This window comes from Drosophila virilis, chromosome 3, assembly GCF_030788295.1.
Source record: "Drosophila virilis strain 15010-1051.87 chromosome 3, Dvir_AGI_RSII-ME, whole genome shotgun sequence".
Taxonomy (NCBI): domain Eukaryota; kingdom Metazoa; phylum Arthropoda; class Insecta; order Diptera; family Drosophilidae; genus Drosophila; species Drosophila virilis.
Genome location: NC_091545.1, coordinates 11,589,640 through 11,605,307, shown reverse-complemented (window position 1 = coordinate 11,605,307; position 15,668 = coordinate 11,589,640). Strand labels below are relative to the sequence as shown.

Genomic DNA, 15,668 nt, shown 5'->3' with positions numbered 1-15,668 from the left:
GTCGCACCTGCGTTACTGACTGCGGTGACGGCAATTCGGCCAACGCTTGTATCTTGCGTGGATTTGGTCGAATTTGACCCGCTTCAACCAAGTATCCTAAATATTCTATGCTTGTTTTCAAGAACGAGCATTTTGTAATGTTAAATGAGAATCCAGCTCTAGACAAGTTTTCCAAGACCGTTTGTAGCCTTTCAAGTGCCTCTTCCTTTGTCTTCGCTAGAATTAACACGTCATCTATATAGACGATGGCATACGTTTGAGCCAAATCACCCAATGCTCTCACGATTGCGCGCTGGAAAATCGAGGAAGCATTTTTTAATCCAAAAGGCATGGCCAAAAATTCATACTGTCCTTCTGGCGTGACAAAAGCAGTGCGCTCGATAGAGTCTGGGTGTATTGGAACTTGGTAAAAACCACTTGCCATGTCTAAACTGGAGAAATATTTGCCTTCACTCAGTCTATTAATTTGATCAGAAATCAAAGGCAGCGGATATTTGTCAGCGACCGTATTAGCATTCAGTTCCCGATAATCGACACATAGTCGATCGGTTCCATTTTTCTTTCTTACCATCAGCATTGGGCTTGCAAATGGAGAGCAACTAGGACGTATAACGTTTGCGTCTAACAATTCTTTTACTTTATTTCGCACGACTTCTTTTTCTTCTATGCTTAACCTATACGGACGCCTTTGTACAGTTTTATTTGGGTCAAGCAGGCGGATTTCAAGTTCACCCGTAGTTACTCGCGTTTGAGGAATACCCTCAATAAATTTATCAGCATAGTTTTGCAATAATTCTAGCAGACGATTCTTATCAGTGTTGCTTAATGCTCTATCGTTATTCAGATGCTCTACGTAACTTATATCTGGCACTTTTATTAGTACATCAACAGTTTTGGTTTTGTACATTTCAAATTTGTCGGCCTCGATGGAGACTCCAAAGCCTAATCCGAGTATATCACGGCCTATCAATACATCGTATTTCAAAAACTTATCCATTATTACATGAAATAATATTTCTAAGGAGTACTGATCAATTTTAACAGTAGCCAAGATTTGCATAGTGCTATACACAGGATTTTCTCCAATACCCCTCAAAACTATCAAATTATTAATTCTTTTTCCGGAAAATTTCTCGGCACAACTCTCTCTGATGAGCGTACATTCCGCTCCAGAGTCAAAACAAAATGGAACGAGCTCACCAGATTGACGCAGGATTCCTTTTGGCTCGGACACACAACAGATGTTTATACGCTTGTCATGTGATCCAACACCGCTCGTAGAAACTCCTTTCGTACATGAAGACGCAATGTGGCCAGCATCGCCACATTTGAAGCAGGTAACGGCAGATCGAACTTTAGGTAATGCTGAGTTTTTTGACACGTTGCCTTCTTCATACTTCCTCTTGCGACATTCGACCATTTTGTGTCCGAGGTTTCCACAATGATGACATTTAATGCCATATGTTTTCGATCTCTTGCGATCTGGTTCCATTGGGATATTTGGCTGTAGACCTCCATTTGACCTTCCATAAGCATAGGCCTTCAGATGCTGTTGCATCTCGTCTTGACTTTTAATATTAGTCGTATATAACATACGTTGCAGACTTTTGTCGATTTTCGATGTATGTGCCAAAACAACTGAGACTGCAATTTCCTCCATGTTCGCTGTCTTCCATTTGGATAAAAGTGAGGTCACAAGACGGTTCGCATATACGGAGAGGCATTCGCCATCATTCGGTCGGCCATTAAAAATGTTCATTAAAGTTGCCGCCGATGTTTCCATTCCCACGAAACGTTGCAAAAACAATTCCTTAAAATTTTGCCAGTTCATTCCAGTATAGCATATTTGAGAAAGCCAGGGCGAGGCGCTTCCTTCTAGGGAGCCGCTGAGGGTCATCACCAGTGTACTGCCCTCAATAGGATTATCGTCAAGTATTATGTCCACAGTTTTGCACCAGGCATCTGCATCTGCGCCTGCAATGTCCGGGTTGAACTTTGGCAACGAGATGCTCTTCTTTGTTGAGGATGCTGAATTTGACATCTGCATTGCTTTAATAATCTCAAGAATATTTCGATTTTGAGATTCCAAAAGCTGACGCCACGAATCGTCAGAATTGCCTCGTGGAGGGGCATCGCCTAATCCCACTTCTGATGTCGGAACAGAGAAATCACTTTCTTTGCAATTAGGCATACTGGCAGTACAGCAAGTCCCGAGTGTCGTTATAGTCACAAAATAATTATATTTTTAGGAGCGAGCACGTCTGTTCTCTATGACTTCCACTTTTAGAATGAATAATTTTCATCGTCCTCGAGCATACTACTCATGCTCTTGTCATTCTATATTCTTCTCTGACTTTTAGTACTGTTAGTGAACATTCAACACTATAGCAAACTGGACGTTATACAACACACTCGGGCCATGCTCGGCAGAGACTATCTTTTTTGTCTCACACCATGCTTTCAGTAGCAACCCTAATACAAGTAGGACAGTTATGTTAAATAGCAGTACCTTCTGTCAAATTCTCTGATTCTTACTAACACTTAATCGTTAGCATTCAAAATAATACTCACAATAATTTATTGGATACACGACATATATATATATATATGCACAAACAGTTATGCACAAACGCAGACCAAGTATGCTTCCCGCTGTGCTGCAAATTCAAACGTAAATAGCACCCTACTATGCGATTCTCATTAATACAAGTAAGGCTTGCGGTTGTCATCCCTTTGACACTAAGTGTTTGTTTAACAAGTGATTAAAAGTTTATTATATATTAATGTATTAATGTAGGAATGGTGTACATGTTTGTGTTTATGTATGGATATATGCTTATTCGTAAGTGTGTGTGTGTATGCATCCACTTTTGTACATATATATGTGTGTTTCTGTGCTTGGGTGTTCTCTTATATCAAATGCAACCGAAATTTTTTTTATAAATGGTACCCTTCTATGCGATTCTCATGAATTAAAGTAAGGCTTTACTGTTTTTATATTTATATAGTCTAGTATACTTTATACATTTACATATATAAAATTATATGTTAAGGTCATTCAGACCTGCACGAGATATCTTCCCAAAAGAGTTACGAATTCGATTTATTTTTTGCTTGTATCATGTCGGTCATAATAAGTTGTGTACTTTAATTTGCAGTCGTACGTGCTTATATCAGGGACAAAAAAACGCCACATATGTCGGTCATTCAATTAAATTTATTAATTTAATTAGGTGGGGTATTTGCGATAATATTAATTCATGAATGTTCGATGTGTGTGTTAAAAAAGTAGATTAAAATATTATTAACTGGACAAAAATGGATAAAAGCTCGACGCCTGTGCAAAGATTATTTCCAGGTCACGCACTCTCGACTGATGCTGCTTGGGTTTTTGAACGTGAAAATCTAAAACTACAATGCTTTGTGGAAAATGTCACATGAAACGTGCAGCTTCGGGCTATGCCTGGGCCACACGATTAACTCATTGGCACGTCCTGCTCATCAGAGTAGTTGATTCACATCGTTTTGGAGGCCACAGTGTTGGCAATTCAATTGAATGTGACTTACGTGCCCCGCTACCCAGCCAAAATGCGTTGTTTTGTTTTTGTTGTGTTTTATATTTACGTATACTTAATATTTGTGCACAATGGGTTGGATGTTAACGGAGGTCCGTGCACTAGGCACACAGATCCTCAACGGATTCGCCTTGAAGGAGTAAACGTTGCTGTTCATGTTTGTTCTTCTTGTTGCCAGATTTGCCGCCAGAGCCGCCAGCGGCCTTGCCACGCCTACGATTAAGCACGCCATCCGTGTCATCCATCATGCGCAGTATTGTGGTCTGTTGTGTAAACATAAACACAGGCAATTGTATATGGAGTGTAATTTAGTTGAAGTGGCAGTTACCTGATCTGAGCAATCCATGGGCGCCACTGATATATCGCGCACGGCTCGAAACTTGCCCACATTGTTGAGATGCTCGTTCTCCAGACGGAAATAGTTCCAGATGAAGCGTCGGAACACCTCAAGCGGACTGAGTATGGTCATCATAACATCGCCCTCAATATAGCCGGCCTGAATGAGGCTCATCGAGAGCGTCCAGCTGAAACGCAATATTAAATCCTCAATTATGCCAAAGTAATAGAACCACTGCAAGAAACAAGAGATGCCCGAAGTGGTGGAAGAGAGAGAAAAGAAAAGATGAGCAGAGCTGAGCATCATAATGGATGGCTGGTTGAATGATTGTTTTACGTGCCATACGCTTGGCCAAATATTTATGGCTACCATTAGCCCCCACACATAGCCGAACTCACCGTCGATGAATAAACGATTTCCTCACGCAAAAATCGATTGTCGCCCGCCTTGGAATCGAACAGACCCCAGTCCATTTTGATGTCCCACGTGTAGGCGTAACAGGATGAGAACAGGGCCGCGGTTATCCAACAGTAGAACCAGGGATTCTCCTTCGACAGCGGATAGCTATCTGCAAGCAGCGTGCGATTTGGGGCACATCAAATTAACATCAACAATGAAAATAACGCTAATTGGCAGCGCAACATAAACAACACAGTTTCTGGGCTTCTCCTAATGGTGCACACGTGCCATGCCTCACTTACCTGTTGTCGTATGGTATTTATGCGCAAAGATAACCACAAAGAAAGATGTCGCATATTTGGCCGCATTCACCAGATGTGGGAATGCCTCCTTCGTGTCCCGATAGCGTCGTATGCATTGGGCAAACCGGAAGTAGGCGGGCAAAATGGCCACAATCGGATGCAGGATTGATACATACTGCACGCAGTGATTGCCAGCTTAAAACATAAAAATACTCAATTAAACAAAAAGCAAAAAAGTTAAGCTCAAGAATTAACTGTTGCAAGTGATTCAATTGCTTTTTTATAATCAACAATTCATTTCGAGCTTTTGCAAAAAAATGATTTACAATTTTCAGCTGGAAAAAAAAAAATCTCATGAAAAACAAGTTTAAATGTTGTTTTTGCCTAAATTCATGAAATCAGTTTTTTTTTCGAAACAAACTGCATAAAGTAACATAAATAATTTATTTCACTTCAGCGTTTTATAAAAATATAAAATGTGAATAAAAAGTTTTTTCTTTCCCAAATCACGACTGAATGCACTGCATAAATTTATATTGGTTGACTTTAACTTTAACAATTGAAGAACCGCTTTAAAAAATAAAACTTGTTTTGAAAAAGATTTTCTTAAGCTTGAACTTGCAATAGGATCGAATATTTATACCAGCCGCAATTACTCACCTTCGCCCGCCTTATGCCACGTGGGATTGCGACCAAAGAAGCACATCAGAAAGGGTATATCCAGAAATGCGGGCACCATGCTGTTCAGCTGATCGGCCAGCCAGAAATCCGCAAAGTTAACAAAGCAAAACGGAGCCATGATGACGCGACTGAGCACGCGCAGCGCCCAATAGCGGGCCTCGTGATGAAACGTCCTTGTGGGATTCAGCAGGAAGGTAACCATCAAGGTGTACAGAAACAGCGGAGCTGCATACTGTGGAATGCCCAATGGTTCGCAGAATATGTAGCAAAGGACACAGCAGGCCCAAATGACGCCGAATACGGAGGCTATTTCCATAATATTCTGCTCGGATAGATGATTGCGCGGATCCAGCTCAAAGATGAGCACATGATTGACACCGGACGAACGCCAGCCATAGACATTGACGCCCCAGAGAAAGAGGCATTCGGTGATCAGAAACGGCGCTCGGAACATGCGCAGGCCAACGCGCCAGTTCTCACCAAAACCGTAGAACATGGCAGATATGATGACGGTCAGGAAGAGCACCACAAAAGCACCGGAAAAGAGGCCCACCTTGAATGTGGTCCAGGGACTCTGCTGCTCGCCCAGCGGCGGAACACGCAAACGCTTCATGGCGCCTGGAAAATGCCAGAGAAAATATAATATCATATATGCATCGGACTCGTGAATTTAACACATACGTTGTCTGTCGCCGCCCTCAATGTCCTGGGTGACGGCCTGTTCCGTTTCCTGTATTAACCGGTCGATGTCTTTGTTTGTATAGAAATGCGCCGCCTCTACGTGATCGGTGCGCCAGCGTGCTCCGAAGTCCACGCTGAGCAGTTTATCGTGCTTCTTGAGTATCTTGCGGAAGCCCGTAAAATTTAAGTTCTGATAGTTTTGTAGCAGTATCAAACCCAAATAGAACTCGCTAAATGCCAACTTGAGATCCTGTAACTTGCGTGCGGGCGCATCCTTCTTGACCAGCGGTGTGCGCCGCTTCCAAGCGGGCTGCTTCTTTACATGGCCCAACTCCAAAGCCTCTGTCAGTTCGCTGCGCAGGCTGCCATATTTGCGCGTTGCCTCCGCCATCTTTTCCGAGTAGAAGGTATTGATCTTGGCCAGCTCCTTGTCGCAGTAGTGGAAGAACTCCTCGTCAAACTTGGCAAAATAACGTGTTACCATCTCGCGATCCACCAGCTCCGCGGAGGGTGCCTGCTCGATGGCTGCATACAGCATGGCTTTCATTTCCTGAAATACATGGCAGTATTAATAAAAGTGTTGCATAACTGTTTAAAAATCCCGCCACAGCTGCAATCGGCATGTTATCGATAACAATTTAGAATGCTTATCGAGTCAACACTAGTCATAACTAACGGGTTATCATAGTGTGCATTTAGTTCTTTCAGACACTGTGTTTGCTTTTCTCACTGTTTACGTTTGAGGCGAGCAAAACAGAAAGCGCGTTAGATGGAAACGGAAGGCGCATGCGCCGAATGGGCCACACGCCAAAAGCTTTCTCACACTTTTGACAGCTGGCCAGCCGTTTTTCACGTGACGTCATCAAAGAACTGACAGCTAGGAAAAGCACACGCTTGTATTTTTATGGGATACATATTTTTTAGCGTATTTTTCGCCCACTTTTCGAATGGCTTACCTCATAATTAATGTACTGCTTGCGCCATTCTGGCGTTATATGCGCCGTCAAATGCTCGGCGAACTTCATCTTTGGCGGCTTAGCTCACTGCTCCAGCTGCTGCACTGCATCCGCATTGGACCAAACGGCGGACGATGGCGAAGATGCCTTTCAACGCGCACGTTTTCACGTAAACAACACAACTGGGCCAACGCCAGCGAAAGTTTTCGATGATGGCCTAAATGCCATGCGAGCTAATGGCATGGCTGAGGGTGTGGGAAGGGGGGCAGGGGGGGGGGGGGGGTGTAGTGGGGTAGCAAGGAGCTTTCAATATGTAAATGCTGCCCTAGTCCTACGCCGACCAATGTCAACAAAAACTAAGCTCCAGATGAGTTGCCAAAAAGCTAATAGAACAAATTAAACAAATCAAATGATGGATTTCATAGAAAAGCGAGGGCGGCAACTATTTTAAATGATCAACCAAATAATAAAGTAAAATTTCTAGAAAAATAAAAATTACTGCAAATGTGCAAATACTTAGCCAAAAAATAGGTATATATAAAAGTATCTGTACAGAAGAAGATCTGCCACTGAGATATAAAAAACTCACAGAAAATTCTCAATATGATTGAATATCTTAAACAAAATATAACATAGTAGTCTAAATAGTATAGAATCATTTGAATTTTCCTGGGAATAGCCGTACGTAAGTAAATGATCATATAAGAAATTTGTATATTCTTTTACGTAACCATTCCACAAACAAATGCACAAATAATAATAAAAAAAAATAAAAAAAAATCCCGGTGGCAGTAATAAAAAATCAATTTCTAAAAAACAGTTTCATGGTGGAATCAAATCGGTTCTAACAGTTGGTCGGACTGTTCGCTGGCTGGTTCGCTCGCTCCCGTCTTATCGCAATTGTCGGCTTGCCCCGAACCCCGTCCCAACTTCTGCCTCTTCTCTAACGAGCTGGGTAATGTGCAAGTTTCAGATTTGATTAAAGAACGGTCTGTTTCGGCTGCCCCACGCATCGAGTTGCTCGCCTACATGATCGAGCGGAACCGAAGAACCGGAGAGCCGAGAGCGTAACGAGCAAACGTCATAGAAACCCCCAGTTTGCTCCGGCTGCAGCTGTTAGTAGTTGATTGGTCTGCGCGGTGGCAACTCATCCAAGTGCTTGACAGCGAAGAACAACAGCTAGGCTGCCTGAGAACCCCACTCGGAGGCTTTTTATAACTTATCAGTGATCGAGCACAGTAGCGGGGCGATAATTGTCCAAAGTTTTTGATATAAATTCAACGTTTAACACAGCCCATTGGCCATTCCAGTTGCAAAGCGCTAGACAAGATGCCTAAGGGAGTGCAGCCGACCGCAGAGCAAATATGCGAGGTGAAGACCCGGTTTCTGGCAAAACTGGCCTCCGAGCCGCCGGCAGGTGAGATAAGCTGACCAAAAACTCAATCTGAAATCAATGACTCGTGTCTTTGTTGTCGTCATCAGTTGCCTTTCATCCCAACGATCTGGCGCGTATTAACGATAACGATATCTGGATCTCGCAGCTTCTGGAGGCATACAATTTGGATGTGGAGAAGACAATCACGCGCTTGTGGGAGAACTGTGAATGGCGCCAGAGTTTCGGAGCCAACGAAATTAACGAGTCCAATGTAAATCAGGAGTATCTGCACGATGGCGAAATCTATGTGCACAACCAGGATAACGAGGGCAAGCCCTTGCTCATTGTGAACATCTCGAAGCACTCGAAGAGCAAGAACCAGGATGATCTAATCCGTCTGGTCGTCTACTGGGTGGAGCGCATTCAGCGCCAAAATTATCTACAGAAAATAACGCTCTTCATGGACATGACCGGATCGGGCCTTGGCAATTTGGACATCGAATTTATTAAGCGTATTATCCAGCTGTTCGAGACCAAATATCCGAATGCGCCCAACTACATTCTGGTGCACGAGCTGCCCTTTCTGCTAAATGGTGAGTCCATTCTCAAAACACAATTGATTTTGTTTAAAAACTCGACAATTGCCATTTTAGCGGCTTTTAAAGTGGTCAAGAATTTCATGCCCGCCGAGGCTTTGGAGATTTTGCGCGTGACCACCAAAAAGGACATTAACGAGTATGTGAGTAAGGACAACTGCCTGAAGATCTGGGGCGGCACCGATGAATACTCCTACAAGTTCACACCTAACTAATTCCAGGCCTTATATACATATATAATTAAATATAATGTGAATATTTAACCCAACCCAACAGACATTTTTTCACATCCCCGCAAAGGGTACTCCCATTTCAGCATGAAATATGCTTAACAAAGAAAGGTCAAAGGTTTACATGTTCTTGATCAGAAGAAAAAGCTGAGTAGCCATGTTTTTGTGTCTCAGCTTTAAAGCTCTTCCCAAGATTATACAGACCCCGGTATCATAAAGCTTTCATGGGATTAGACCTTTATATCATAGAGCTGTAATAGAAATACTCAGTCAATAACTATATACTCTTTCTGGTTTTGCAAGATATTTTATTTTTACCATGCTGCTTAGATCTGTAGTTGATAAAGGCAGGCTTAATTAAGTCCGTTTGTTCTTTAAGATATTTAATACTTAGCTTTTAATTTAAAAAGCTTTATCAGGCTTCATTAATTGGCTTGTAAGCACAGAAGAGTCAATTTCACAATATTATTCTTTAGCTCTATTGGTAGAATCAGTCGAAAAATGAGAAAAGTGAAAACTTACTATATCTTTAACTTTTATTGGAATACTATATCAAAAAGTTCCCAGATCCCAGCTGGAAGAAAGAGAAGAACAAATTTTGCTGTATTTAAACTATATCTTTTAGCTATATCATTTAGCTGATATAAAAACAATCGATTAGAATAACGGTATATGCCTTAAGATACCTTTTAGCCATATGCCGCAAGGGTATTAAGTTTGCGGCGTGTCAAATTGCACAGCTTGAGTGCAAGTTTTTGCTAATCTCGCTCAGCTAAGCTTTCGCTTAGCCAAGCTTTCGCTCAATGCTCAAAACTCATTTGAATGCAGTCGGCGTAGGGAAACGATCACGTTCTATTGCAGCAGCAACAGCAGCAGCAGCAGCAGCGGCAGCGGCAGAGGCGGGCGATAGCTGCCCTTTTCAAGGCGTTCCATTGGGTGTATTGGTGCTCCACATCGCCTCGTGCGCCAATCGAATGCCAATTACCGTTCGCTGATCGCTGAACAAAACCGTTAGTTGGTCGCCGAAGCTCGTGTAAAGCACTTGCATTCGTTAATTGTCGCTTGTCGCTGATTGTTGGTGCCTGGAAATATTGGAAACTAAAATCTTATCGCTTTATCGTGCTGAGAAAGTGGATTATCGATTTGACGAGTGGCACGCGATAAGCACAGCACAGAACTTAATTGAACTGTTTTCACCGTTCAATGTTTAGTCCGTGCACAATTGTCGAGTATTCACAATGGGCGTTACAGTTAAGAATCCGAGCGCAGAGCAAATCGAGAAGCTGCGCCAAAGATTCAACACCAAATATGCCGCCTCGCCGCCAGCAGGTGAGTGCAATTGACCTCCAGGTGCAGCCCCAGCGCCGCTCGACTATCAAGTGTTATGTATATACGCATTATGGCTTATATGCATATTTACAGAACATTTTAAATGAGCCGCATTGGAGTCGCATATCGCTTGTGGAAAGCCATTTGTAGTCATAAAATATTATTACAATCGATTGCTTATTTACCTTGTGAATACAATACGTTTTCTGTTGATTACGGAACTAAACGTCGCGACTGGCTGTATAAATAAAAGATATACAGAATTCCAACCTTCATGTGATCTTCACTGATCTTTAGTGGATAAAGCTTTCTTTTAATTTTATACCTAATCGATTTGTCAACTTTATTAACCCTTATCTGAAATTGAAAATGATTTAAGATTGTATATAAAAGACATTTAAAATTGTAGATGAAACATATTTGGGATTGGAATTTAAAATGAAAAGATATTTAGGATCGCATCTTAATATTGTAAGGGAGAAAGCAAAGTTCAAAGTTCTTTCTTCAAGAATTCTCTTAACTTTCCTATCGTTCCATTATTATATCATTCCCCAAACATTAACCCTCTTATGTCTAATGACTAATAACAATGTCTAATAATTAGCAGAAAAAAAGCAAAGTTATAAATATTAACATAATTCTGGATGATTTTATTCCAGAACCCTTTCATCCCATAGACATCGATCGCATACGCAACGATCATGTCTGGCTGCGACGTTTTCTCGAAATGCATGATCTGGATATGGAGACGTCCTTCAATAAACTCTGGGAAACGTGCACTTGGCGTCAGTCGTACGGTGCCAATGACTTGACCGAGGACAAACTGAATCAAGAGTATCTGACGGAGGGTTCGGTATTTGTGCACGGTCAGGATGTGGATGGCAAGCCGTTGCTTATCTTTCGGGTCAGATTGCATAGCAAATCCAAGAATCTGGATGAACTGATACGCATTGTCGTCTATTGGATAGAGCGCAAGCAGCGCGAGAGCCACTTGACCCAGTTGAGCATATTCTTTGATATGGCCGGCACGGGCCTGGCAACCATGGATCTGGACTTTGTCAAGCGCATTGTGGAAACTTTTAAGCTCTACTATCCCAATGCTCTCAACTATATACTGGTTTTTGAGCTGGCCTGGGTGCTGAATGGTGGGTTACGGCAGCTCTGCGGCTTGAACTTTGACACTGAACATTTTGCACCTGTTTGTAGCCGCCTTTAAGGTCATCAAGACTCTGCTGCCGCCCAAGGCGGTCGAGATATTGAAAATGATATCGAAAAAGGACGTCACGCAATATGTGCCCAAGGACAATTGTCTGGTCAGCTGGGGTGGCAATGACAGCTACGAATTCCAATTTGTGCCCGAGTCCAAGCGTCCGCCACCCAAACCGAAGGCCGCAAATGCCGGCGATGACGACCAGCCACATGAGGACATGGGCTTGGACAAGAAGGTAAGTGACCCATAACCCAGAGCCAAATACGTGTGCTTGTCTGTATTGGTGTGCGTATGTGTGTACAGTTCTTTATTTGGGTGTGTTTCATTTGAGCTGTTGTGGGCCAGCCGGAAGTTTTGTCTGTTAATTGCTTTGCCTGACCAATAGACACGCGAGCCACAGAATTTGCTGCTCCTCTAATTGATTTACATTGTAGGCGCGTATTGATTTAGGGTGCGCTGCAGGTTGCGTGTCCTGCGCGTGCATAATAGACCCGCAGGGTCCACGGTTATTTGCTATTTATGGCCATTTCTTTGACATATTGCAAAAGTTTCGCTTTCGTTCAGTGAAGCGTTGCGAGGCGTTGACCTGTAAAACACACACACACACACGCACACACATAGTAGAAAAATAATAAATAGAACACTCGTGGAATACATTATAAATAATTCCCAAATGCACCCCATTTGGCGTTGCGAGCGGTTGAGCCGCCGCTCGTCTGACCAACAAATTATTCATATTCATTTTCACTTTACTCATTTTATCGCTCGCCCGCCCGCATTCTGTGTAAACGTAATTGAATTAACATGAATCGCAATTGCACATTCGATGCAATCGGCCGAACAGCTGTTCACAGAGTCCGATCGCAGAGCCGAAAGCTTTTTGCTTTGGCAGCGCGAGCTTTTGTGTGTTTGTCTTTTGGTTTTTGTGTTGTTGCTTTTGCGGTGCTTTTAGTTGTGTTTCCACGTTTGTCGCGGTACGTCGGGAAGGCGTCATCAGCTGTCTGAAATATCATTATATTAACTATATATCCGATATAAATACAACCGTTTCTGGGCAATCTGCGACCTGTAAAAGTAGCTGCAAAATATATTAACCAAAAGGCCAAAAAGAAAGCAAAAGAAATCAAAAAACGGAACACACAGCTCTTCAGCAAACATGCCCAGGGTAGGTGGTGTCGACTTATATAGCTGTGTGTGTGCGTATCTGTCTATGTGTATTGGTGATCATGGGTGTGCTGTGCTGCTTATGCTAAACAAAGCATAACAACGACATCGGAATGGGTGTACAGAACGAAAACGAATTCCAATTGATATTCAAGATGCGTGGACATGAATTTAACCTTGCGTAGCTACTTGCAGCACTTCTGGATTTCTATTTGGAGATTTGTATTTCAATTGAATTCAGTCAAAATTTGCATATACCGTTTTGATTTCGTTCGTTGAGCAGATGCTGTCCATAGCCCATTGCTCGCTGCTACGTCACAATGCCTCTATTACTGTAAATGGTATCGATATATCTGTTGTACGCTGATAACCCAAAGTACGACCAAAAAATATGTGTATGCTATTAAACAATTAGTCTTGAAATGAAATATAGAGTATGCAATTGTATGCTCTTTTAAGCTATGCAGATGTCATGCATTACTTTAAAATAAAATAAAATAGCTCGAACATGTCGCACGCTACGATACTCACGGGCTACTTTGAGTATAACAGTCGCACTGTTAATAACAGCAGCTTAACATAACGTGCAACTAAGTTTTCAATAGCTGAGCAATTAAGTTGCGATTTAACTTAACAACAATAATAATAACTGAGGTTTATTGTTCTCTGCCTCAAAGTGTCGGCCTTAATAACAAAGGTATAGCTAGTTTTTTATATAACAAATAAAACTCTCGGAACACTGTTTTATGCGAAAAATCAAAACACAATTACCAACATATGCGGCGTATTATGGGCGTGCAAACTGTTTTAAAGTAAATCAAATCAATTTGCCCAACGTCCTCCAATTCCGTGCTCAAGTGGGGCCCAAGAGCGCATGAATGGCACTTACGAAATTGGCAGAGCTCAGCATGAATCGATTGATGGATATATACATATGTACATATGTAGAAGGGCTGCCAGCGAGTGGCACAATTTGAAATAGAATCCATTCATTGTCAGTGTGTCTCTCCCTTTGCCAGGTGCACTTCTCGAAGATCGTTCAAATGTCGCCACACGACTCAAGCTTTGGCGAGCTGCACACAACCCCCGATGATGAGGGTAAGTCATATATATGTGTGGCATATATCTGCCATCGTATACAACATTGCTTTTAAAATCAGTCACATCTCGCATGAGATTTAATGAAACTTTGTTATTTCGTTTGAACATAAATTTCAAAAATTTTTATAGTTTGATTATCAAAACGTACTATTTTTTTCCCATCTACATATATATTGTATCTGCTGTACAGTTATGTTGCAATTGGAGCCCAAAGAATTTGTCAATATTTGCCCACAAAGCGGGGAAGCAAAGTTAAGTCTCAAGAACATTTCCAGTCAGCCGGTCGCTTATAAGGTATGTGCCCCATTCCTTCGCTGCACCTAATCAAATCTCAAGGCAAACATCGCATCGTTATAGATTCAAACCACATCGCCAGAGAAGTTTCGCGTTCGTCCACGCTGTGGTGTGGTCCAACCGAATGAAACCACCGATGTGAGCATATGGCTAAAGCCGGACCATACACTCAGCTCAGATGGGAAAGATAAATTCCTTGTAATGGCAACTAGCACGCCGGATGGTGGAAGCGGCGCACAGGAAGTTATAGAATTGTGGAGAGAGAAGACTGCAAATGACTCAGATGTGGAGAATTATCGTCTTGTTTGTCGTCTCGATGAGAAAAAGGATTGTGGCGTCAAGAGCGATGGCCAATCGAGTCGCGTACGTTTGCTTAGCTTGAGATGCCTGTGATTTTATGTTTCAATTCAATATTTCGTTTTGCCTCCTCACAGGAATTTGGTCCCGAACAGTTGCAGATGCAAGCCCAGAAAATGGAAGCTCAATTGAACTTTACAAAACATTTACAATACGCTACGTTAGCTTTATTATTACTGCTCTTTATTGGTTTCGGCTTTCTAATGTTCGAGCAGATGCATAAAACATCGGGGGGTCGTCCTCATCATCATTCTTCTGGTGGAGGAAGTTGCCACAAACCTACAGCATATACGTGTCCCAAGCGCAAATAATATTTACTGTCTCAATGCAATCTGACCATGCAAGACGAAGCCACTGCCAGCGACCAAAACCAACCCAGCAAAAATGACCACAACAACAAAAACAACAACAACAACAACAACAATCAGAACAACGACGACTTCAATATGCACAGAGAGAACTGCGCTTGTGATTTAAGCCTAGGTCTGGAATATACAGATGATGAATTCGATTGTTTAGAAGCGTTACTCCTGGCTCACCTTCAATTGTCCCTGCGCAGTGGCCAAAGCGTTGGCAGTCAGATGGGTGGTGTGGCCAATGGTGGTCATCTGCTTGGTCTTGTTGCATTCGCACGTAAAATAGCTCGTGTGCTTCTTTCACTCTCCTTGCTGTGCTGCATACTATTCCTAAGCTTCTATCTGGGTAGCAACTATGACGGCCACAATGAAGGCGGTGTTCACATCGCTTCGTCAACAACAATAACAACAACAACAACCACCACCGACCTATCTCTGGTCGATACCAGCATCAATTCAGCGGCAGCATCAGCAGTTCATGGCAATCAACCAGCAGAATCATATTCCATGTAGTCGGAAAATATATATATATATATATGTTGATATATATATATGCATATACTTATACAAAATTACTATATAGATGAGCACATAAATTAGTATTGTATTTTAAATTGAGTAAATGGGCAGCCTCCAACCCGTTTGCATTTATATGATTCACATATTTGCTTTTTGCATGGGCTAGAGATGCTCGAGTCGTGAATTTGTCTTCTTTCGTAGCCGCT

General features: G+C 42.2%; 4 protein-coding genes across 5 annotated transcripts; 3 read left to right on the top strand and 1 right to left on the bottom strand.

Annotated features, from left to right (window-relative positions):
* Positions 1-3,594: 3,594 nt before the first annotated feature.
* Positions 3,595-7,124, bottom strand: PXo (P[[i]]-sensitive XPR1 orthologue). Of its 2 annotated transcripts, XM_002047156.4 has the most exons (7): positions 6,932-7,122; positions 5,976-6,525; positions 5,274-5,912; positions 4,614-4,808; positions 4,311-4,480; positions 3,904-4,146; positions 3,595-3,838 (listed from the first exon to the last, which is right to left on the bottom strand). In XM_002047156.4, the coding sequence occupies exons 1-7, from the start codon at positions 6,998-7,000 to the stop codon at positions 3,677-3,679; spliced, it is 2,028 nt and encodes a 675-aa protein (XP_002047192.1). In that variant the 5' UTR covers positions 7,001-7,122; the 3' UTR covers positions 3,595-3,676. The 2 variants fall into 2 exon arrangements, with proteins under 2 accessions (XP_002047192.1, XP_015031274.1); XM_015175788.3 differs by lacking the exon at positions 3,595-3,838 and having other exon boundaries at positions 3,910-4,099; positions 6,932-7,124.
* Positions 7,125-7,572: 448 nt separating this feature from the next.
* LOC6624688 (motile sperm domain-containing protein 2) lies at positions 7,573-9,170 on the top strand. The gene is made up of 4 exons (XM_015175250.3): positions 7,573-7,616; positions 7,752-8,348; positions 8,414-8,899; positions 8,960-9,170. The coding sequence occupies exons 2-4, from the start codon at positions 8,261-8,263 to the stop codon at positions 9,115-9,117; spliced, it is 732 nt and encodes a 243-aa protein (XP_015030736.1). The 5' UTR covers positions 7,573-7,616; positions 7,752-8,260; the 3' UTR covers positions 9,118-9,170.
* A 1,037-nt stretch (positions 9,171-10,207) lies between these two features.
* LOC6624701 (motile sperm domain-containing protein 2) lies at positions 10,208-15,603 on the top strand. The gene is made up of 7 exons (XM_032435272.2): positions 10,208-10,461; positions 11,121-11,606; positions 11,668-11,906; positions 13,855-13,933; positions 14,127-14,230; positions 14,294-14,593; positions 14,665-15,603. The coding sequence occupies exons 1-7, from the start codon at positions 10,371-10,373 to the stop codon at positions 14,896-14,898; spliced, it is 1,533 nt and encodes a 510-aa protein (XP_032291163.1). The 5' UTR covers positions 10,208-10,370; the 3' UTR covers positions 14,899-15,603.
* Positions 14,926-15,603, top strand: LOC116649775 (uncharacterized). Its single transcript, XM_032435273.2, has one exon. The coding sequence runs from the start codon at positions 14,926-14,928 to the stop codon at positions 15,454-15,456; it is 531 nt and encodes a 176-aa protein (XP_032291164.1). The 3' UTR covers positions 15,457-15,603.
* Positions 15,604-15,668: the final 65 nt, after the last annotated feature.

What these genes read in the sequence shown, in the direction of transcription:
- PXo (XM_002047156.4), bottom strand. Translation starts at nt 7,000, where the DNA reads ATGAAGTTCGCCGAGCATTTGACGGCGCATATAACGCCAGAATGGCGC. An exon ending in TGAGGGCGGCGACAGACAAC is followed by an intron (nt 5,913 to 5,975) that starts GTATGTGTTAAA and finishes GGCATTTTCCAG; the next exon opens with GCGCCATGAAGCGTTTGCGT. An exon ending in CCATGGATTGCTCAGATCAG is followed by an intron (nt 3,839 to 3,903) that starts GTAACTGCCACT and finishes TTTACACAACAG; the next exon opens with ACCACAATACTGCGCATGAT.
- LOC6624701 (XM_032435272.2), top strand. Translation starts at nt 10,371, where the DNA reads ATGGGCGTTACAGTTAAGAATCCGAGCGCAGAGCAAATCGAGAAGCTG. An exon ending in GCTGGCCTGGGTGCTGAATG is followed by an intron (nt 11,607 to 11,667) that starts GTGGGTTACGGC and finishes ACCTGTTTGTAG; the next exon opens with CCGCCTTTAAGGTCATCAAG. An exon ending in CACAACCCCCGATGATGAGG is followed by an intron (nt 13,934 to 14,126) that starts GTAAGTCATATA and finishes TCTGCTGTACAG; the next exon opens with TTATGTTGCAATTGGAGCCC.
- LOC6624688 (XM_015175250.3), top strand. Translation starts at nt 8,261, where the DNA reads ATGCCTAAGGGAGTGCAGCCGACCGCAGAGCAAATATGCGAGGTGAAG. An exon ending in GGCCTCCGAGCCGCCGGCAG is followed by an intron (nt 8,349 to 8,413) that starts GTGAGATAAGCT and finishes TGTCGTCATCAG; the next exon opens with TTGCCTTTCATCCCAACGAT. An exon ending in GCTGCCCTTTCTGCTAAATG is followed by an intron (nt 8,900 to 8,959) that starts GTGAGTCCATTC and finishes TTGCCATTTTAG; the next exon opens with CGGCTTTTAAAGTGGTCAAG.
- LOC116649775 (XM_032435273.2), top strand. Translation starts at nt 14,926, where the DNA reads ATGCAAGACGAAGCCACTGCCAGCGACCAAAACCAACCCAGCAAAAAT.